The sequence below is a fragment of the Dasypus novemcinctus genome, chromosome 2 (genome assembly GCF_030445035.2).
Source record: "Dasypus novemcinctus isolate mDasNov1 chromosome 2, mDasNov1.1.hap2, whole genome shotgun sequence".
Lineage (NCBI taxonomy): Eukaryota > Metazoa > Chordata > Mammalia > Cingulata > Dasypodidae > Dasypus > Dasypus novemcinctus.
Window position 1 is genome coordinate 18,250,698 of NC_080674.1, and position 24,783 is coordinate 18,275,480.

General features: G+C 38.3%; 1 protein-coding gene across 3 annotated transcripts in view; it reads left to right on the top strand.

Annotated features, from left to right (window-relative positions):
* The window catches only part of BASP1 (brain abundant membrane attached signal protein 1), an 80,127-nt gene extending 60,327 nt beyond the window's left edge, over window positions 1–19,800 (top strand). For 2 of the 3 annotated variants that reach the window (XM_058307235.2, XM_004453915.5), the window contains exon 2: window positions 18,199–19,800. In XM_058307235.2, the coding sequence (XP_058163218.1) occupies window positions 18,199–18,906 (708 nt within the window). In that variant the 3' untranslated portion in view covers window positions 18,907–19,800. Of the gene's footprint in view, window positions 1–297; window positions 346–18,198 lie in introns of those variants that run through there. The other variant, XM_058307242.1, reaches the window with a different exon arrangement.
* The last annotated feature ends 4,983 nt before the right edge of the window (window positions 19,801–24,783 follow it).

The following is a 24,783-nucleotide window of genomic DNA, read 5'->3' on the forward strand; positions in this document are numbered from 1 at the left end:
GTTTCCATTGGGTACCCACCCATCTATCTACCTAGCCTACTGCCTGCATATTTGTGGCATTTTTGAAATAGATGAGTAAGTGGATTTGAGTATTCAATACAACTCAATTAAATGCAAACATTATTTCTCCACACTATGTAAAGACTGCAAATTATTGACCTAAGGGACACAATTCTAATCATTTATATTATAATGAAACAGCTAAGTCCTGGGAGGTTAAAAGTGGCTTGTTTCCCATAAGCAGCTAGTGTTGTGATGAGACCCCATCCAAGTTGAAATGGATTCAAAGTCAAAAAAGAAGCATGTAAAATGATGTCGGCTCCTTCGCTCAGGACAGTGATGCAGGTGAGTTCTAGCAGGGCTTGAGCACCCCGAGAGGGACTTTAAGTGCAGCCCTGATTCTAAGTTTGACCGGTCGGGATGGTGTTTAGCCTTTGGTCAGCAGGCTGAATACCTACTAGCGTGACTGGTCTTGCTTGGAATACAGTGCCACATTCCCTAGCGGCTCTCTAAATTCCAGGAAAACTGGTCCTGGATTTGGGCAATCTAGCTCGAAGCCTGTACCAAAAAGATAATGGTATTTGACTTTTTACCTGAATTTTACACTGAGAGTCAAGAAGAGCTATTCGTTCCTTTCACTTGGGTTTGATTAAATTAATTTCATAGCTGTGAATGGAAAATAAAATATTCCTAGGGAAAAGGTTTACCAATATTTCAACTTTAAAGCAATTACTGAACCCAAATTGGGGTGAACTGGGCGAAACAGAACAATGTGTGTGGTCTGTTGCCACAACTGTAACTTAAAACAAGTAAGATCAAAATAGAGGTTGAAAAAGACTTTTCTCAGAGTCAGTTTAAAACACATTTTAAGGCTTGTTCTGCCTTTTGAAGCATTTTCCTGTGTGTGTGCTGGGGTCCCTGATTGGCATTCATCTTTTCCCAACGTGAAGCATCTGTTCTTATTATTGTAAGATTTTGCCCATTTTGTAACATTAACTTGCTCTTAACAGCTACAGTTTATTTAGTGGATATTGCAGGCTTTAATCTAGGATTTAACTGTTAGGGAAAGTGATTATTATTTTTATTATAATTGAACCAATTTCCATTTGTTTGCCAATTTTGAATACAGTAATTTCTTCCACCTCTGTGTTTCTCAATCTTTAAATTGAAGATTACTCCTTAATACATATTAACAGAGTTGAGATAGTTTTAGGTAAAGAAAGGTAAACAAAATCTACTGACCACCTACTGTGCTTCCTGAACTGAACTATGTATGTACATGCAGTTATTCTATTCAATTCTGTTAATACCCTTCCAGCTTCCCCTTTTCTTCTTTTATAGGTGATATTGAGTGTGCTGAGGCAAATTTCCCTGCCCAAGTTCACATAACTGAACTTGGCCTGCTGACCCCATTGCCCATATGCTTTCTCTCCTAGAGTATATTAGATCAGACTCAAAACTGGTTGGCAAGCCATGAAAGTTCCCTTTAAACTAAAAGAGAAAAACCTGTTTTCTGAAATGTGAACTCTAATTACATAAAATGGATGCTTCTGAAAACAGTATTGTCTCACAGGGCAGGCTGTAAACTTTGAACAACAATTGAAGCCTCACATTATGTAAGACAGGGATTTACAAGCCAAATAACGGCAGTGCTGTATTTCCCTCACCACTGGATGAAGTTGCTAGGGTAACAAGGGATGGCCCAAGACCTGGGGTAGGCATTGGCAATCTCGGCAGTAAATTTATTGGGGTGACCCACACTCATCTTTCTACCCTCACCTTCGGGTAATACCCATTTAAGTTTTCTGCCATGGATATATATAAACTGCATATTTGACACATGATACAGAAATATAGGCAGAGAAGAGAGGTTGAGTAACTTGGCTTCAAGTCACATCATGAGTAAGGAGCAAATTGCTTTTGGATTCTAGTTGTTTCACTTAGAATTCATTCATTGATAAGATACATATTGAGTTTTTTATTGAAGACCAGGTCTGGGGATCAAAGACATATTCTGTCTTCTCATCAAGGACATGCATAATGAACTGTAGAATGGTTGTCACTGAAAATGATTCAAGTATGAAATAGCTTTAGGACTGGAAATATGGCATTTGCTCTTGGTGCCAGAAAAAGAAAGGGATACATAAAAATGCCAGTACGTATCAATTTAGATGGTCAGGGAAAGTGTGAACCAGCCCTTTGTGTTTGGAGATAGAAATTACTAGAAATAAAATTGCAGTTATTCCTGGCTTAGGTGGGCTGTGGCGGGAAACCTGCCTTTGAGTGAGCCCATCATAGCTCCCAGCCCATCGTGGTCTGGCCAGTTCATTAATAAGCAGCAGACATATCTCAACTGCCTTAGGTTTTTTCCCCCAGTGCTTTATTTTGAATTCTTATTCGAGGGTTCAAAATTAGTTGCGGCGATAAGACCTATTCGTCCCCGGGTCTGTGGAAGAGAGGAATGCTTCCAAAACGATTTCAGCGGCTTCCGTTTCCTGAGCTGGTTGTGGTTCACTAAAAGAGCAGGTGATTCGTAGAAGTCATAGATTAGGACACTGCAACAACCAGGGCTTTTGAAGGGACCACCCGTTAAGTGCAAATAAATAACCATTTGAACACATAGTGGACTCGAAAAGCATATTAGACTATTGACGAGAATGAATAATACATGTTTTCTGATAGCATTTGTTGCATGTGGCAGGATACTTTTAAAAGGAGAAAAAGACTTCATGCTGTCTACGTACAGTCAGTCTTTACAATAAAGTCGAGCTTAACTATCATCTGCCACTCTTTTTTTTTTTTTTCTTTCCCGGAGGTATTGGGGATTGAACCCAGGACCTCATACATGCAAAGCAGGCACTCCACCACTGAGCTACACCTGCTCCACATCATCTATCACTTTTATAGCAGCATTTTTTTGAGTCAGGGTTTTATCATTAAAACTTGTAGAATCAATTCAGAGATATATTTTGAAAAATTGGCATCTACAATATGCATGTAATAACTTAATAGAAATAAATTTTCTCAGTATTATTGTAGTGATTTCTACATTTTGGTCAATATATGGTGGGTCTAGTGGTAGAGTTTGCCATCATAGATGATGCCACCTGGAATTTGGCTTTGTCTTATTAATGGAATGGAAATTTCAGTTATAATTGTATATTTGGTTTTTTTTCCTCCTACTGTTAAGTGAAAGCTGGGTTTACATAGCTCAATTTATAGTCACGGTTACATTAACTCTTTCATCTTAGAAGTTAATTTTGAAAATTGTTTCAGTGAGTAGTGAGTCTAATACTTAACAAGTATACATGGTGCATTAATAACCATAAAACAAAATTTTTGTACTGAAGTCATCAGATATATGTTGATTAAATATTGGAAGGAAGGCTTTAAGTCAGTATGCAGGTGAGGACAGATCTACTTTATGGCTAGAACTTCCAACACAACACAACAGATTATAAATTGGTTAAGGAATGATGATGACACAGATAAATGACCGAAGTTGGATGATTTGTTGGAAGACCTATAGCAGATTTCATAAAAAGGAAAGAATAGGGAAAATAAAGGAGTTTCTTTTAAAGAATTAAGGTCCTTTTTATATTTAAATTGAGAATTATGTCTAGATAACAACCGTACGTTCTCTTTTCTAAGAAACTCATAAGACCTTTCATATTGCAATAATCCTACTTGCTTTACTTTTTTACATCAAATTATTTCACAAGAAGACCTCTCCAGGGTTACTTGTTGGTCACCTCCTTAGTACTTTAGCATTTTAGTTGGTGAAATGTCTGCCCTTTTCCACCTAGTACTTAAGAAATCTGAAGTGTTGTAATCTGGGAGAACTGAGAAGATAGGATACTAGATAAAGACCCACAAGTCTTTGCTCTGGATAATTCAGATTTGACCATTTCATATGACCATTGCTCATATGAAAAAAGCAATGCCTAGTCAGGGAGGAGCCGCTGGATTTGGAATTTATCTCACTTCTTTTTTTTTTTTTTTTTTTTAAAGATTTATTTATTTAATTTCCCCCTTTCCCTGGTTGTCTGTTCTTGGTGTCTATTTGCTGCGTCTTGTTTCTTTGTCCGCTTCTGCTGTCGTCAGCGGCACGGGAAGTGTGGGTGGCGCCATTCCTGGGCAGGCTGCACTTTCTTTTCACGCTGGGCGGCTTTTCCTCACGGGCGCACTCCTTGCGCGTGGGCCCCACGCGGGGGACACCCTTGCGTGGCGGCACTCCTTGCGCGCATCAGCACTGCGCATGGGCCAGCTCCACACGGGTCAAGGAGGCCCGGGGCTTGAACTGCGGACCTCCCATATGGTAGACGGACGCCCTAACCACTGGGCCAAAGTCCGTTTCCCTTATCTCACTTCTTAACTTGCCTCTACCAATTGAAGAGTGTCCCTCTTCACCAAGGTTAACTCTGACCTACCTTCCTTAGTCTTCCAGAACCTTGCTCTTATCAATTATTTTTCCCTTGTCTTTCCACTTTAATTGCCCTTTATTGTTTGTCTCATTATTCTCATTCCCTCACATATTCTCAGTTCTCCTAAATCCATATAATCAAAAGACAAAACTCAGTCTTGCCAAAATTGCATGCTCCTTGCCAAAATTGCATGCTCCTGCCTTGACTTTGGCCATTGTTCTACCAACACTCTGCTGTCCATTGTGGATCCCTCCCTCTTCTGGCTCCTCAAAAGCTCTTTCAGCCCTTCCAAAAGGGCATTACATTTACTCCTACCAAAGTGATGCCAAGGTCAGCAATATCCGCTTGCCCTGGATCACACTGCACAATCTGTTATCTTTCTTAATTAACCTTTTTTGAGGCAGCATATGACTCTTCCAAGCTGCTTCCTAAAATTCCTCTTTTTGACTTTTGAGACATAAGTATTTCCTTCTAACTCCTTCAAGAGCTCTTTTCTGCATTCTACCTTGTAAATGTAGACATTTTCCCTATTAGGCAACCATTATGGATTTATATTCCATCATCCCCACTCCATGTAAATGAGAAGCTTCACCTGCTTTCTAAATGTGAATGGGGTTTTCTTACAATCTTGCCTGGATCCACACAGTTTGTTGTGACAAAATAAATTTTTTGAAAATGTTTTCTTTAAATTTTTATTAATGATATTTAACAGGTTTGTATTAGAAACTCAGACATGGGTTGATAACTTTTACTATAGTTCCCTCTCTCCAGAGAATATTCCCATCCCCTAAATGTTGTTAATGCTAGAATTGCTGGATGGAAGCTTTGACTGAGCCAGCCATTGACAATAACAGTAGTTCCAACAATGGAAATTTATTACCAGGCGTTGATATAATCTGACAGCGAATTGCAGGGACAACGCTTGAGACAGAGTACATTCCCACATTATCTTTTAGTCCATTTCCTTCTTCTTTCTACTATTAGTAAGAGTAATAATTTTGCCCATTTAGAAGAAAAGGGCGAATCATTTGTTGAATATTTAAAATTGTTGGACGTAACTAAGCATTTTAGCTTTCTATTCTCTTTTTGTTCTCATTGAAAACACTTTTTGCATGTAATTAGGCTACTTTGTACTTTGAAAACTTTTTCTGAAGGTAAAATGTGTTTTTCTGTCTTATCCCAACATTTTCTTTAGTTTGGTTTGGTCAGTAACTTGGATTCTTCTGATCTGAGTAATCATAAACCCAACTTGTGTGGTGTTGCTTTTTTACCTGCAGATGCAACTCATATGAATCAGTTGTAACTTTATGCGTCAAATTAATAGATGCATAGACTACAGCTATTGTTTAATCTTTACAGCCCAGAGTTGGCTAAAACAGGAGTCTCCAATATTTTTTTCCTCATACTTACTTTAGTACCAGGTTGACATGTAGTTTTAAGATTTGTATTATTATGTTATAATCTTGGCTCTTGACTGTTAACTGAGCAGATGCTGTGACTCCCTGAAGTATCCTACTCTTTTTCAAAATTAGTAAATGGTAGGTTTAGTTGAATTAAGAGAATATAAGAGGGCCAATGTGCTTCAATTTACCAAGTATATGTTAACTAATCGATGGACAAATGAAGAAAACTAGGCCCCTCTTCTTAAGGTTCTTACAGTTTAGGAGGGCTAGTGGCATCTTTATTGTAAACATTAGTGAGAAGTGGATTAGTTTAAGAATAATTCAATAGGATTATACAAAAGGCTCTGCAAGTTTTCACTACTTCCCATGACTTTTGACCACCTAACTTGACTGTGAACTACAGTTTTCGATTATAGAGCCGTGGTAGGAGGAAGCCTGAGACGTGCCAGCTGAAGAAAAGGAGGACCTGAGATCTGGGGCCACAGTTCTAGGGCTAAGCAGGGCCAAAGTAGAATCTGGGAGCAAGAAGAGCAGTATTAGACTACTGGAACGGGACTCCCTCTCATAGCTGCTGCTTCAAGTTTTCTATTTAAATATCTGCTGTGGTCTGTCTGGCTACTGCATTATAGTAGAAACTTCCTTAACCATCAGATAGTTTAAAAGCTTAGCCAGTGACCCTGCGGTCTTGTCTAGAGGCATGAAAATGCGGAGCTGTTGGAAAACTACAAAACTTTCTGGCATGTTCCAACTGTGCATACCATCATCCCTGTTAAAAACAGAGGTGAAAGGATATTCACTTTATCCTAATCTGATAAGACTGTCTTGCTGCTGAGACATAGCAAGCAAAAATCCACTCAAACCACTTACATTTTTTTCCTGACCAAAAAGTATCTGTTGATGCCTGTAGAAGAACACCTTATCCTTAGAAAAGGCATGCTGAAGTGTTGGAGGGTAAAGTGTCATGACCTCTGCAACATACTTTTAAATAATAAAAATGCTAAAAGAAGTCAGAGGGAGCCTGTGTAGCTGCTTCCCATGTATGAGGTCCCGGATTCCATCTCCCAGGTACCTCCTTAAAAAAAAAAGCCAAAATATATAGAGGAAAAAATGTGAGCTATTAATTGCATTTTTCGTGTACTACCAAGCTTTTCCAAATTATAATTTCCAAATCTATGATTACTTAATGTCTCATTTTATTTTTTTCAACACATTACCTCTCAAATTGTTTGAGTATTTAATTCCCAGCAAATGTAAAAAGAACCACTTTTACAGTATCTTGTATTCCTCTTGGTAAACAGAGCCCCACATGTTCTTTTAGTGAAGTGATTAATTGCCTCCCTCCCCAAATACCAGAGAACTAGGTGTGCCAAAAAGGAGATATTTTATAAGCAGAAATGGTGATAGTGAAAGGCACTTAGCCCAGATTAAGAAAATCGTTTGGCTTAAAGTGAGAAACAAGCATGACAGGGTGATTACTGGAAGGGCTTGAGTTTTGCACCTGGGGTGGAATCCCCGCTCAGCACTGTGTTTGTGAGAGAACTTAGCACAAGATGCTTTTTACGCATGTCTCAATAATACCCGCAGTGTCAGTATTCAACAAGGATCACATGTAAAGTTTGGTACATACAATGGATGCTCCAAAATTATTAGTTTTTTATTCACTTAGTTGAGATTGTTCACTCTAGGTCACTATTATGTTTCTTGGAAAATAGAACTCAAGAGAAGTGACTCTTTGCCAGGCATGCACTATGCTATATTCCTGACTCAAATAGTACCTCATTTAATCCTACCAGTGGAGGTGCCCCAGAGTGACAAATACTTGCCCAAGGATACACAGCTCATATGCTGCGACCACATATTGAACTTTGCTGAGGAACATTGATTCATTCCTAGCATCCTTGTGAGGCAGATATATTTTCTTTTGATTAAAATGGGGAAACAGTATTCAAAGTAGGTTACTTCTTGTCTTGATCATGCGATGAAGAAGTGATGAAGCCAAAAATAACACTCTAGTCTCTGGCTGATAATGTTGCATGTTCATGTTGGGTTTTTCTATAGGCCTCATATCATCTTCTTCCTGGAACCTGTTTGCTGTCATCCTTAAGAACTCTATTTGTCTGGCTCTAGATGAAATGGAAGGGTGGTTGGTTATTAATTAATCCATGTTTTCATTTGAAGATAGACACTTGGCAGTGGATAAGACTTTTGTATGATTCAAACTATCTTATCTCAAAAGTGCCTAGATATTATTAGCACAAGAAATTGAGATTATAGGCACTTGAAGACCTATGTAAAAATTAGATGTCAATAATTGTCTTTTATTTTAGAACCCACCACTTAACTGGGCTTCTATTGAAGTAGTTATGGCAGGAACATGAGACATGCGATTGGGGGAAATATATGCAATATAAATATGAAAATGTGCTAATGAAAAATGGAACTGGAAGATGCCATGGAGTATATAGTACTTGTAGGAAGAATACAATGCACACAAGCTCCACAGTTTTGGAGTAGTTCTTGGAAACTGTGCCATTGTACAAGATTGCATTTTCTGAATTGGGGTAATGCTATAATTAAAGTTTGCATGTTTCATTCAAAGACTTGGGCTACACTAAGTAATGGATATAACCAACAAGGTGCTACCAAAGTGAAGATCCAACAATTACAAACTATGATCAGCTACTTATCAGAACATCTACAATCCAGTAAGTAGGCTGGGATATACCTTGACATTTAATTGACAATACTTTTATAAGATGAAGAAGGGCTCTTGAGAGCTATTTGATGGCCCAGGTCTCTAGACGGGCTCTTCTAGGAAGCCTGATGGCAAACCATGGCTTAGACCTGCCTCAAAGGATTAAACTCTTAAAGTTTCTCCCACTCAAAACTCCTTTTGAGCCAACATTTCTCCCTTTCTTCCTCATCTGTGCCTAACACAGATGAGCAAATAAAGGAAACAGCAAGTGCTTACTCATGAAAACCTCATATTTTCATTGGAAAACCATAAGAACAGATTCCCTCCTGGGGAAAATGCCCACTAGACACTGTCTTGATGTGTATGGCTACGCCTTCCCAGGTCGCAGAACACCGGTGTTTGTCTTGACCAAAAGCAAAGCAGTGTCAAGGCAGCGTTTTTACTTGGTAATACCAATAAGCTTTTATTTTTTTATTTTTTAAAGATTTATTTTATTTATTTATTCCCCACCCCCTCGATGTTTGCACTTGCTGTCTGCTCTCTGTCCATTCGCTGTGTGCTCTCTGTGTCTGCTCATCTTCTCTTTAGGAGGCACCGGGAACGGAACTGGTGAGAGAAAGGCTCTCAGTTGCTTGAGCCACCTCAGCCCCTTGCTTTGTTGTTCTCTCATTGTCTTTCCTCTTTGTGTCTTCTTGGTGCATCAGCTCGCCATACTGCCTGTTGCACTGGCTCACTGTCTTGCTTGTCTTCTCCAGGAGGCACTGGGAACTGAACCTGGAGACTCCCATGTGGTAAGCAGGAGCTCAACTGCTTGAGCCACATCTGCTTCCCCCAGTAGGATTTTAGACTCTGTCCCTGGAAGGGGCAGCATTGTCTTCTGTGGAGGGCATGATAGGGGTGCCCTTTTACTACGAGGACCCAGGTCGGTGTAGTGGCTCTGCTCTCCACAGCAGTTGGTGACTGCTGACTTGTACTACTTTTGTAGCACTGGGGGACAAGAGACATAATCCCCATGGGCTTCCAGATTCATACCATTGCTTTTCCTTTAGTGCAGAATGGAGTATTCAAATCCTATGCTCCTGAATACTTACACTCTCGTGTTGCCTCTGAAGATGACCTGCTACAGAAGTTATTCCTTTAATTTCCGTAAGTTAAAAATGCAGGAGAAATTTGGGTCCAGCAGAGGAGCAGGTTTTCAGAAGCGCAGCAGCAATATAGAAAGGGTGAAGAGATATGTTATTCCAAACACGAATCTCCTTCTGTCGCTGTCTCATTCTCTTTTTGATGTAATGGTAATGAATCTTTGACCTTAATGTGTTTGAAGTCACTATGTGCTGATCTTCCCAAAGCAAAGCTTTTGGGATTAAAAGCTAGAAGTTGGCCTGAAATTTTTTTCTAGTTTATAAAGTCCAAACAGAAGTTTCTAAAATGTTGCATTCTGATCTTTCTGTAAAAATGGAGCTATGTCCCAGTTTTGTTTGGGTAGCTTTTCCATTCCAGCAAAATGTAGGAACAAATTTGTTTGTTTCCCAGGCGGCTTAAAGCAAATGCCATGAAATGGTTCAACTTGAACAATGGTAATTTATTAGCTTACAGTTTTGAGGTGGAGAAAATGTCCAAACCAAGGCAACATCAAGGTAATGAGTTTTTTCCTGAAGATGGGCTGCTGGTGATCATTGGCTCCTCTGCCACATGGCAGCATCTGCTAATCTCTCCTTTCCCTTCTGGGTTTAATTGATTTCAGCTTCTTACTTCCTTGGCTTTCTCTTCTCTCTCTTTGTATTCATTCTGTTTATAAAGGACTCCAATTTATAGGATTAAGACCCTTCCTGAATGAGTAGGCTACACCTTAACTGAAGTAGCCTCACCAAAAACCCTTACTTACAGTGGGTTTACACCCACAGGAATGGATGAGATTTAAGAACATGTTTTTCTGGGGTACGCAGAATTCAAACCACCACAGAGCTATACCTTTGTTTTGTGTTAGGAAAAAAAAAGGCAATTCAGGACTGATTTCTTAGTTGAGACTATTTAATCAGATTCCGAACACATACAAGAGAATCCACAAGACAGAATGGGCCTTTATTAACAAATTAATTTTTTTTCCCTTAGAAGAAATTCTCCTTATTTCTGGGTTCAGCACAAAATAACTTCTCTCAAAATGGTATAACTGATTGGGAATAAAAGTGTTCACATATTAAGACCCTCAGATTTGAAATTGAGGGAAGGAAAAGGGGTTGAGTCAATAGTTAAATCCTTCAACTTTGGCAACTTTTAGACTATATTTTGTGGTCCTGGTCAATAGCAACATTTATCTTGTCTAAAGAACTTAATCCAGTTTCTTCATAAAATTCAGGATTTCTTTTTGTCTGAGAAGATTAACCTAGGTGTACATAAAATTGACCTGCAGCTGTTTCTTTTGTCAGTTCTTGGGGGCAAAGGATTCTATGACCAAGAATTTGAGAGGCAGAAGTGAATCTAGCTTACTTAGTTGAGGTGCCTCTCCAGTAGCAAGTGAGTGAAAGCAGATTTCTAGCAGACAAAATAAACTATGTAGGGAGGACACACATGGCTAGGCTTGTAGTATCAGTATTCTGTGAAACAGGAACAGTCTTGCTTTAGAAAAAAGACAAGCTGTTCATTTACATCAAGCATGTGCTCTTGCAGGATTTTTGAACACTGTTCACAATATCAACCAATCCTGGCGGAGATGACGGTGGCAAAAAAATAATTTCTTCACTTGGATGAGTTTACCTTTTATAAGTGGATTTGATAGATAGGCAATAGAATTTTAGTCTTAGATAACTAAATAATGAATTTATATATTTAAATGGTGTGGCCATCTTTCTATTTGTTAGAAGTTCCTGGCTTTTTTTTTTTTTTTTTAATTTTTTTAGAGTACTAGGTGGATGGATCTAGAAATTTGGGTCTAAGAACTTTTCCCACTTAGTTTTTCTCAGCATTTCTACACAGCACAAAGCAGAATATCCTGTGAGTTTGCAAGAATTGTGATTGGTCTTCCTTAGATTGACATAAATTATATTTGAAGAGGTAGTTTAAGAATATTCCTAGGGTGGTAATGCTTAGCATTATATCAAAGGAAAAGATGAACAGTATGTAGTTATTTTTAGGAAGGATCCTGGCTCAAGGACTTTGAGCATAGGGTAAATCTTGCTGGATAGGACCACCTAGAGTTGGTAGATGACCCATCAAAAGTAGGTAAAGGATAAGTGAATATGCATCTAAATATTAAGTGTTCAAGGAGCATGATATATGCAGTCTACTCTCAAATGTTGTTCAGTGATTAGGTAAATAGATTGATGGATAGGTAGACGTAGACTGATGGCAAATGTGGCAAAATGTTAAAAGTTGGTGAATCTGAGAACCTGGGTAGAGTTCTCTGTATGGCTTTCATATTATTTTTGCAACTGGCCTGTAAGTTTGAAATGATTTTGAAATAAAAGGTTTGATATGTGTAGTTTTTAAGTAGGTAAAGGGGTCTTCTAAAACCACATAATGGTTAAACAGCTGTAGGTGAATGAAGCTAATGAAACCTAATTTTCTCCAACAGTCATGACTTCATCCAAGTTCTCAAGTGTAGAATCCCATTCCAACTCATAACCTATAAAGCAGATACACTATTCTGAAAACATTTCCTAAATGTAATTAAACACATTAAAACAAACTTTTAAAATGAATACTTGGATATCTGTTCTATAAATTTTTATTTCTAATTTTTAACGAGCTTCGCATATGTGGAAATCACATATAAAAACATCCAATTGGAGCAATAAAGCAGCTGGTTGTCAGTTTAATCTTCAGGGTGTAAGGTGATGTAAGGCTTTATGGTAAAAATTTAGCAGAAGTATAAACCTTTATGGATTATATCACATTTTCTCACACATAGCATTTTGCTTATTGAGCATTCACAGATTTATTTATTTTAAGAATGAGAATAAACTTTAAAGATAACATGGTCCAATCCCTTTGATTGATTGATTAAAAAAAATTTTTTTTAGGGTTTTTATTTTATTTTTTGGTGACTTGTTTTTGACACAAGTCTTGAACAAAAGATTTTAGAATTTATTTAATTTCCCCCAAAATTGGCATATTATCATCTGCTCACCTTTATTGTCTCACATTGAAACGACTGAATTTTTATTCCAGTAGGTTGTGTTGAGAGATTGGTTTATTCTAAGGTAAGAATATTTCCACGCAGATAGTTAAAGCCTGGATGAATTGATCATGTCTGCAACGAAGTCCTGTTACAGTTTTGGAGAATTGTGATTGTTCGATGAAATTCCAGGGTAATTCAGCTTGTAGAAAGATTGATTTGGGCCTGTGTGTTTTACGATTGTGAGTATGACATAAACGTGACCTGGATGATGTGAAGGCTTCAGCAGTTTCTTCCACGGTCCCAGATTGACTTTCTGGTGCTAAAGGATGAAGAATTAAAAGAACTGTGTCGAGGAGATCATTTCTGCCTATTACAGAGTATCTTGATCGCAACATACATTTCTAACTATTTCTTGTCCTTAATCACGCAAAGAAAATTTTATGTAAAGTTAAATAGTAAGTCAAATTTTAAAATGTTTGCTATTGTTGCAATATTGTAGGATCATATTTTTATTTCCTTGTAAAGTTGAACATCAGTTTGTATACAGGATTTTCTCTGTAAGAAAGGAAATACTTGTCAGTCCCAAGCCTCATCAGAATTCTTCTCAAATTTGTTTTGAAGGAATCATTAATTCCCAATCTTTGGGCCATTTTATCCTTTATGCACTTATTTCTGAGGACACGAAAATCTTTCCCCTACATACATTTCCTGGCTAGGAAGTTGCTCTTTTATGTATGTGCTTTCCTAGGTATGAAAAAGTTAGAGAAACATAGCTTTAGAAATCATAAAAGTTCATAAATACACACTTCCATTTGTTAGGAAGAATTAATTTGCTGCCAGTAGACAAAGAAGAGCTGTGTGTGCATGAATGACTGTGTGGTTTTGGTCAACAGCACCCTGTGAAATGGGTCTCAGGAGGTGGTGTATGCTATTTGTTGGAACTGCCCAAGAGGGTACATGCTCGTGTGATTAACAAACTCCATGGGTCTAACAGAATAAAATTTTTTTTAAATCCTTGGAACTCCATTACATGGTGAACCTGAAGTTGAACCATGGACATTAATTAATACTTACAGTGATAAAAATGTGCTATCATCAGTTGTAACACATGGTCTACACCACTGCAAAGGTGTTAGTGGTGGGATGGTATGCCGGAATCCTTTATTTTATGCATGATTGCTCTGTAAAGCCACAGCTTCTCTAATAAAGAATAAATAAATAAAATAAATAAATGAACCCCATCTACCTATCACACACACACAGACACAACACCACGGCCCCACCCTCTAACACTCCACTGCCTCCCCTATTTCTCTCATTTCCCACTCGGGTTGCCCTGACCAACTGAAAGTGCTAGAAAAAGACTCTTTCCTCTCTCCTCTAGTCTCCAAAAAGCAGAACTTTAGTACATTTATTACGGAACATTAAACTATTTGATATTTTACAAAGGGAAAAATTTCACCTGTGGAAAGTGGCAAAAAAGAACAAGAAAAGAAAAAAGGAGGAATTTGACAATATTACCTTCCCTCATAAGCAATATATATTTAGCTTACAAGTAGAAGGAAAGCATAGGTCAAGGCGTTTTGTTGTTGTTTCATTTTGTTTTGTTTTTTTACCTTTCACATACAATTTGAAGCAGTTAATTGAGTTTTACCTAAAGAATTGTTTTTTTCTCTATCCTATTGACTGAAATGGAGTCTCTTTGGACAAACTGGTGAAGAGGTAAAGAGGAAATAAAACAGCTTCTGCGATCTCTCCAATACTAGTCCAGGATAGGGGGAAGCAGATTTGATGACTAGGCTAGAATTTTTATTTTTATCTGGAAAATAATTCCTTGGTGTAATAGTCTCTCTCTCTCTCTCTATTATATATGTATATATTATATATATATAAAGGCTTGTTACGTCTTGACACTCTTTAGTACATAAAACATTCAGATCAGAGACGTAGACTAATTTTAATTTCAGCAATACAGGGACAACAGATCATTGTACAGATTTCTCCTCTTCTACCTATAGAGTCAGCAGAAGCCTGCTTGGGAGCACACACACCAAAAATCTTTTTGATGACATTCTAAAAAAGGTTATGTCTTAGATATTCTTTTAATTATGGTGCATACAATGCCTGATGCTAGAACTTGTGGGGCTGGGGGACTTTATGTTCTATTATTATTATTTTAGGGTTTACAAACACAGCATCATCTAAGCCTTGAAAAATTAAACAAGGAGAGGGACTAAGGTTTATTGCAGACCCTCAAAATATCAAATGTCATGCTGATGCCTCACATAAAATTCTCCCAAGTTTGACATTTCTTATTTTATAGGAAATAAAGGAAGGTACAGTGAGGTTAAGTGACTTGCCTGAGGATTCAGTCCATGTGTGCTGGGGAATTGGGATTCTTGACATCTCATGAGTCTACCATGCTACCAAAACTCCTTGCGATAATTTGTTCAATGTTTTCCGGATTAAACATACTCTAGTTCCTGCCTCTGGTGCTGTACACTGTTGGTTCTTTTCTATGCTATTTTCAAGCCATAATAAGTGTTAGTGTTAGTTTTAGTCCCTGTGACAAAGAATTTTCTCCTAATTTTGAGGCCCAGCTCTGAGTTTCCTTTCTTTCCTTTGAGGCGTCATAACCGAGCGGCCGCCTTTGGTGTTCAGCTATTGTATAAACACAGAGCACAGTCAGGATTGGTTGGGTTTTCTTGCTGTGTCATGGCATGACTACCCACTCCTAAATGGGAAGAGATGCAAAGGCAATCTTGGTCCTTGGCCACTCCAGTTTAGGATTAGGTGTCAGTGACTTACAGGATGGAGTACTGTTGGCTGTATTTTGTTTGTTTGTTTGTTTAATTTTATCCTTTAACTTAGCAGATTCAACTTCAAGGGTCTACACGAATGGTTTCCTTCAAAATTGGAAGTAATCGAAGTTAGAGAAATAGCTAAAATTTTTGCTCGTCTCTCTTCTTTTCTTAGGGATCTGTGATTCAAAGCTACTGGCAAATAGGAAGAGCAACAGTTTAGGGTCAGAGAGTACCCGAAGGACTGACTTTCTTCCTTATACTGTCACTATCTTGAGCTCCAAATCGCCCCAGGCTGCGCCAACCTGTAACTCAGGGCAGGTAACATTCCTCGGCGGAGAACCCTGCCCCAGGTATCTGCTGCTTAGTGCAAGTCCATCTGATTTCCTAAATGGTGCCTTCTTGCCTGGCCCACATTTGTTGGATTTTTGCTCATAGTACGTGTTCCATGAATTCAGCTAGTTGGAATTTCTTTGTCAGTAAAAAGAAAGTGCTAATGGTATACTACCTCATAGTGCTGTTGTGAAGATTAAATAAAATGATTTATGTAATGTGTTTAGGATTGCGCCTGGCACCTAATAAACAATAGATATTAAATTGTAATTATTGTTTATCTTTGTGTCTGGCAACATCTTTATCCATATCTTCTTGGGAAATAACCAGACTACCTTCCTTGGCAGAGTTTAACTGATTCTGTAAACTTCCCTCTCATGTCTCACCATAACTAACACAGGTAAATTACTACAAAGCAGGAATGGTTAGTAACTTTAAGTTTGAAAACCAAACAGTAATTAAGACAAATTTTCTTACTCAGAGATTATTATTATGTTCACTTCCTGCCTGGATACTAACCACAGCTGGGAAACAAAGAAGAACATGTGGTCTTAACTGCATTTTAGAAAACCAGTTTTAGTAACTTAGATTTTTAGGTTTGTAGACACCAATGATGTTAAGCCTCTGGGAAAAGATATGTAGAATTTCATGCTGTGTAAACCATAACACAGTATTACTATGTTATGTTCACAATAGATGGTACATTTACACTTTGTTTCATATTCTGTAATTTCTAGTTTGTGGATGGGTTTCTATTAGAGAATTAAGAGAAGATCTTGATAGCAAGCTTGTTGATATACCAAAATGTATCTTGAAATAGCAGAGCTGGAATTATATTCGATATAGAACATTCATTCACACCCATCAGTTAAAATTTCAAAGACTTACAAACTGCAATTTAAAATACTGGTCCAACTTATTTTCTTTATTTTTCACTTACTGCTTTCCAACTGCTTATGAGATAAAACTATATTTATTATATTTGTACATATATATTTGTTTCCATTTCTGAGGAAGAAATCACCAAAAAATTCATTCAAATAGAACCTGTTGGATGTCTGAAATGGATTATGACCAAGAGCTACTTTTTTTTAAAGACATGAAAGAACTCCTTCTTAGATAAAGTATTAAAGACCTTCCTCGAGAATAGGAAGAATATTTTAGTCATTTTTAAGTATATTGCTTTTTTCTCCCTCCAACTATTCAAGACATTCCAGAAAGGAAATTTGCATTTAGAGTTGTGAGACAAATTTTGAATCAAATTAGACTAGTGCTCTCCTACCAACACCCAATATTTAAATAAGATAAATGTAGCTATTTCACTATCATGAATCATAACTCCAAGAAGTGTAATGAATCACAGCAAATTTTCTTTTCCCAATATTAAAAAAAAAAAAATGCCAGGTGGAGGAGTGCTATGCAATTCTGTCCTGACCAGGGAAAGAACCCAAGGAGTGTCACCTGGACTTTATCACTACTATTGGGGCACAGGACAATGTTTCTTATTTGGGGGACTAAAGGTTGAAGGGTCATGCCCTGTCCAGGATGACTGACCAGTGTTCCTCAAAAGAACTTTTCAGTGCATTCTCACCCATATATGATGCCGTAAAAATGCACTTGAACTAAAAACAAACTATGCCTGTTTAGCTCTGGCAGCAGTTCTGGACCGCCTTGAAATTATGCTTTCATACCAGAGTACAAAAACTCAGGATTCAAATAAAATGAAAGGTTCATAAGCTAGAATTTAAAAAGTGTCATGCTTTACTTTGTGTGAAAAGGGCTGTTAATGGCCATTGAACTTGGATATATAACTATAATTCTAAGAGGAAAATTGATAATGAAGAACAATTGTATATTACTTTGGAACTTCTTTTTAATGCCAAAAATAGCTTTAAATGCAATGAAAGCAAATCAAATACAACAATATACTTTTCATGACTTGGGTGATAGTTTTCCTTTAACCCGTCCTGTGTGATAACAAGATAGGCTGAATCCTTGACATTGGTCTTTGAGGACGTGTTTGCTTATATAGACGCGTATGTGAATAACAGTTTAAAGAGTTTGTATTTGAGATTATTTTCTAGAAAATTGTGATTAGTGCTTTATCACAGCTGTGCAGTTCCTCTGGAAAAGTTTAAAATGATAAAGCTACTTCTACCACCTAAGCTCTACTATAGATGTAAAATGGCTGCCACGACCATTTTGTATATGAATGTTCAGTCCTTGGTGTTTGAATTAGATAAGAAACAAATACTGCCCCACCTCTCTTTACGGTTGACAGGCTTAGCCCCTAATCACTGTTTCTTCTCTGGCTCTGATTAGAGCTCTGTAACTGCGCCCTTTACTCTGTAAACTGAAGCCTCCTTTTGTTACCAGACACCACAAGTAACTCCTTTTTGTTGTGTTTTTTGTGTTTCTGTCACAGAACTCCAAGATGGGAGGCAAGCTGAGCAAGAAGAAGAAGGGTTACAACGTGAATGACGAGAAAGCCAAGGACAAAGACAAGAAGGCCGAAGGCACAGGGACGGAAGAGGAGGGGACCCCGAAGGAGAATGAGACCCAGGACGCGGCGGAGACCACGGCGGTGAAGGAGAGCGAGGAGAAGCCCGAGAAGGACGCCCAGGACGCCGCCACCAAGACTGAAGAAAAGGAAGGGGACAAAGACACAGCGGCGGCCAAGGAAGAAGCTCCAAAGGCAGAGCCGGAGAAGGTGGAGGGAGCAGCCGAGGCCAAGCCCGAACCCCCGAAGGATACAGAGCAAGAGCCGGTGGCGGCCTCCGCGCCTGCCGCGGGCGGCGATGCCCCGACAGCCTCGGAGGCGGGCGCCGACGCCACGGTGGAAACCACAGCGCCCACCAAAGCGGATGACAAGAGCAAGGAGGAAGGGGAACCCAAAAAGACTGAGGCTCCCGCAGCTCCGGCCGCCCAGGAGACGAAAAGCGACGGGGCCCCAGCTTCAGACTCAAAACCCGGCAGCGCTGAGGCTGCCCCAGCTTCCAAGGAGACCCCAGCAGCCACGGAAGCACCTAGTTCTACACCTAAGGCCCAGGCCCCTGCAGCCCCAGCGGATGAGGTTAAACCTCCTGAGGCCCCAGCAGCTAATTTGGATCAAACCGTAGCAGTGAAAGAGTAACAAGGACAGCCTATGGGAAAAAATAATACCACGTTAAAAAAACAACAACCAGATTCTCTCTTTCATTCTCTCTCTCTCTCTCTCTCTCTGCTATACTAACTTGTTTCAAATTGGAAGTAATGATATGTATTGCCCAAGGGAAAAATAAAAAGGATGTTGTCCCATCAAGGGAGGGAGGGGGTGGGGAGAATCCAAATAGTATTTTTGTGGGGAAATATCTAATAGACCTTCAGTCAACTTTACCAATAAGTCCTGGATTTTAATGATAAATGTCTGAAAGTACAGTCCACCTTCTGTACCCGAACTGCTGTACGTGCCCTCCACCGCTAAGGTCCCAATAGCTTTTCTTCTACGATGGGGGTTGGGAGCGATGTGTTTGAGTCTGCCCACAGGGCCTGTGCCAAGGCAATCAGATCTTTATGAAAGCAGTATTTTCTGTGTCTTCTTTTTCATTTACAGCCTTTCTTATTTTGATATTTTTTTAATGTTTGTGGATGAATGCCACGTTTCAGGCAGAGCCCACTTAGCTTGTCCACATGTATCTCAATGCCGATCCTCCATCCTCCCTCTCCAGATATTTTTGGGAGTAACAAACATTCTCTCATCCTACTTAGCCTACCTAGATTTCTCATGACGAGTTAATGCATGTCCGTGGTTGGGTGCACCTGTAGTTCTGTTTATTGGTCAGTGGAAATGAAAAAAAAAAAAAAAGTCTGCGTTCATTGCAGTTCCAGTTTCTCTTCCATTCTGTGTCACAGACACCAACATACCACTCATTGGAAAATGGAAAATACAAATAAAAAAAAAACACAAAAAAATGTACAATGGATGCATTGAAATTATATGTAATTGTATAAATGGTGCAACAGTAATAAAGTTAAACAATTAAATGAAGTAATGAAGACTGCTGGCTTTCTTTTACTTGGTCTCCCCCTCCCTCCTGTTAGCTATTCCAGGAGAGAATGGAGGACTGTGTTGGGCCTTCTGTTGGATATATTTAGATAGAAAATGTAAGTGGGTCCTCAACTTTTTATGACCATTTTCTGTGTTAAAAAAAGCACTGGCTCAATATCAATACATTTCCTTGGAGGAGGTTAAGCTGAAAGCTTACTATGTCTATGGATATTCACTCCATAAAAATGTGGGTGCAATTAGTTTATTTAAAAAGAACGTACTTTTAATAAAACACCCTAAAAGACAATAAAGTGGAATTGATTTTGAAGGCTGGGGAGAAAAGAATGAGAAGATGTAAAACAACAAGCCAGATATAAGCAAACTGTGGAGCCACCAATGGTCATTTTATTCTATCCCTTTTCCATAGTATACTTGTGGTAGGGCCAGGAAAGGGGGCTCGAGTGCTGGGGTGGAGGGGGGGTGGGGGGGAGAAGAGGGGCAATGAGACAGCAGCAGTGTGAAATCAAATAGGGAACTCGCCTTCATGGTGACCGGATTCTCCTGGTTTTGTCACTAATCTAACCTCTCTTCTGCTTTACCTACAAGGAGACCTAGACTTTTTGTTCTATAAGGCAAGGCCCCTTTCAATTCTGAAATACTCAGTAGTTTCTGTATGTGCCTGGTGACAATTCATATTGTGTTGGAGAGGAATATGCTAACAGATGTCATGTCATCTCTGTCCCTTGATTTCTCTTGAAAAACTTCAACAGTGACCATTGGTTTGCTCAGATTCCAGATGGACAGCCAGGCGTGCACATCAATTTCTTAAAGCAAAAAAAGGAAGACTTGCTTCTCAGTTCTCTGGGTATTTTCTAATTAGATGTTAGAAACCAAATCTTGGGTATAAAACACTGTTTAAAATGAGCTTACCCTAACCACTCCCAAGATTCCCTGTGCTTGAATCAGTTACATGTGAGGTTTTGGGGGGGTGTGGGTTGCAGATGACTATCCAGGTTAATAAACACAATTTCACACCTTAGAAAAATTCTTACATAGGAAATTACTTATGGAATTTCTGGAGGCAGAATACTGCATATAATTTCCAAAGGAGCATAGTGATAGAAGGAGGCTGCGGCTGGTTGCATCATTACCGGTTGCATTACATATCGTTAATGGAAAAGTCCTGCAAGGTACATTCCAAGTAGTCTGCAGTGTGCACCCCTCCTTAAAAGCCAGTGCATAATATTGAGGAAGAAGAAAAGGTGAAACTGAGTTTTAGGCAAATATTACACGTCAGGTTCAATTCATGACTATAATCACCTTTTGGCACTTTTGATTCTTGTTTGTATAGTGAAATAAGTTTGCACTTTAATGCTTGGAAGCACAGCAAACAAGAAATATGTAAACACATTAACCACCAAGCAACTCTTTTAGGTAAGAAAAATACCAGGGGAATGTCCAGATTGGTACCAGTGTATCCTAGCAAGTATAAAATAGCTTAGGGCAGGGTGTGGAGATAACATTCAATGAACCATAGAGAACATTTATTAATATATAGTTACCATATTGAATACTGTGCATTTCTTGCAGAAAAATGTGCTTGGTGGAAGCAGTATGTTATATATTTAGTGTCTTTTTACTTCCCATAACTAAAAAATGCACTAGGCGTTTAGGTAACTAGAACAGTCAAATCAGTCTCCTAGGTTAGCAGTTATTGCCGTAGCTTGCCATATAAGGGTAAATAATTGAAACCAAGGAAGCCTTTTTCTCAGTTTATTTACACTTAGGGTTGGGTGAAGTGTGAAAGAATTGAAATCTGAGCAATATATACATTCTTTCCTAAATCCTCTAATTGTCCAAGCAATTAGTACCAGAAAGGATGTCATCAAGATACCTACCCCTCCCATACTTTCCAACATTAACAACATCCTTCATTAGTGTGGTACATTTGTTGCAATTGATGAACACATTTTGGAGCCCTGCCACTAAGCATAGATTATAGTTTACATTTTGGTTTAAACACTCTCCCACATATTTTTGTAAGTTATGACAAGATATATAATGGCCAGTATCTGTCACTGCAACATCATTCAGGACAATTCCAGTGTCCCAGAAGTGCCACCATATTACACCTATTACTATTTTTTAAGATACTTAGATTATATACATGTTATATAAAAAATATAGGAATTCCCTATGTACCAGTCCCTACGCTTCCCACATTTTCCCACATTAACAACATCCTTCATTAGTGTGGTACATTCATTCAATTGATGAACACATTTTGGAGCATTGCCACTAAACGTGGATTAAAGTTTACTTTGTAGTTTACACCCTCTCCCAAGATTTAAATACTCTTCAGCTGCCTAAATAGTTTGGGTTATTAGGTACCAGCAAAGCCAGGAGTGGTCAATTCCTGCACAGACTTTGTTTTCATAAAGCATTCTTCCAAAGCCTTAACTGTCATTAAATGAAACATCACAGTATATTGAAACCCAATATCTTCATTGAAACCCACAGCATACCATTTAATGTCCATGGTCAGAGCCAGCTGTTAGGACATTGATTTTATGTCCCTTTGTAGCTATAAGACTAAATAGCAAATTTTTGTCAAGTTCCATTGGGGGGGGGTAGTCTATTTATAAAATGTATAAATTTATAAAACTTCTATTTTGGTGTTCCCCAAATTTTGTCGCAGGATTGAAGAGAGTAATGTCCATTCTTTTGGTTTCTAGTCTACATTTTCAGGGCAACAGTGCAGCTATTTGAGCTTCATAGTTAACTAATTTGCACAATAAAAACGATACTGGGATGCAATTTTAATAATATACCAGATAGTACCACCGAGAGTTGTAGGGTTCACCAAGTGAAATTTTATATGCATTCTTTTTTTTTTTTTTTTAGGAGGTACTGGGGATTGAAATCAGGACCTCATACCTGAGAAGCAGGCACTCAACCACTGAGCTACATCTGCTCTCCATATGCATTTTTTAGAAAGGAGGCAAAATGTGCTTGATTTCTAACTGACAGTTTTGGTCTGCTCTATAGTTTATATTTTAAATATTTGGCTCAGGGATTGCTATTTGGCCAGGGTGTCACTTTCTCTCTCTTTTTTTTTTTAAACCCTGAATGCTAACAGGATACTAAAAAGGGCAATGTAGTGAGTTTTTCATGAAGGCTTTTCTCCGGTTTTAAAGCCCTGTCCCTTATTATAAGCACATATTCATCCTGCTTTTTTAAATGACAGAAATTTTATTAGTATATGAAATCCCAAAGTCCAGGAAATATTGTTTAGCAGGTTTCTCTAAGGTTTTCCCAGTTTTCTTTTTTTCAAGAGCTATTTATCATGCTGAAACTTACGCTTCCATTCACATGGAAATTCCTTGAGGAATTTTGAAAAAGAACTATAATCCTTAAAAGATATTCTTAGTACAAATGTGCACATTGATATAGAAAAATCAGTTAAAAATATATACATATCCATATGCATCATAAACAGGTGATGGGCATCTAGATCGTGTACTCTCAACCTTCATATTTTATTAAGGTCAGAACATCACAATTGTTCCCATTTTGTTTTCTTTGAAGGTAGTTTTTTATTTCCCAAGTCTCCCCCTTTTTTTTTTCCCTTTCAATTCTCTTGGGTCAATGTGTTAAACTCTAATATGACAAAATGATGGGACAATTTATGTATTTAGGTTAATTTAGAGAGTATTTGTTTTCTTACATGTTTTTGCTTATGTGGTCTCAGATTTAAGAGACTAAGAATAGTCTTTTGCATGTAACTTTTAGCTTTCAGATAAAAACAAAACATCAGGTTACAGGCTTGTACAGTCTTGTTTGTAGAAACTTACACTAAAGCTGTAAAATATTCAGTTTCTAAAATGTATGTGAATATTTTAAAAAATTGTCTTCAAGACTGAGTTCCAGTCCCCAGAAGGGAGGGTTTGTCATCGTCGATCTCACCATCTTTTGGCTTTTTAAGCTATGAACTTAATGCATATAGAAAATATGTTTGGAGAGGGTTCTAAGACCCTTGGTTTGTAATTGAATAAAATAATCCTTAATGTTGATTAGCTAGTGTTTAAGAGTCTCACAGCCAAAAAGTCAAGCAAGTGATGTATTGCTCAAAGGAGAAAGGAGTCTGGTTTACCCAGAGAAAAGTCACATTTATTTGTAATCCACTTTTGTGGGGAAGAAAAATGAAGAAAAATCTCTCTCTACCCCCAAAAGAAACCCATCCCCTTAAAAGAAAAGATAGTATTTCAGAACTTAAATGACCCTAGACAGCTCAGTTTTGAATTTTGCCATGCAATAAAGCGAGTGGTGTGCTGTTTGTTACAGGAGTGGGAAATGTGATCTTTACAGGTGAACCCTGTTAGAAAGAACTGGCCGTCAGGTCTAGAGCAGCAGTAAACAACTTCATCCTCCTCTGCTTCAGCACAGACATCCCAGAATAGAGCTGACACTCAGCCGGAACCACCCACTGCAGCTCACCAGAGTCTGACTAGTATGCAAATGCCTGAGGGGTTGGCTTTTTTTGTTTTCTGTTTTTGAGCTGGAGGATAATAGAGACTATTTTATTTGCTACCTCTTCAGCAGCCTTCCCTCTCAGGAGCTGAAATTGCCCTGACATTCAGGGCGAAATCCACCTTTTCAAAGTAAAACATACATACCCCGGTAAAAACAATAAAACCAATAATAGGTGCAGTTATAAGACTAATTGAAGTATATATGTATAAAAGATTTGTTTGCATTTCTGATGCTATCAGTATTTAATTATACCTTTTTTTTTTGGCCTATTGTTTATTTCCTCTATTCCTTATTTGGTTTTCTCTATATTTTCTCTGTACAGTCAAATCTCCTACTTCTACTTTTTCTTTTTGTCAGCTAATTAACTTCTGTAGTGAAAGTGTCATTGTTTTCCTCCCTCCCTCCCTCCCTCCTTCCTTCCTTCCTTTCCTTGTCACACTAAGGCAAATG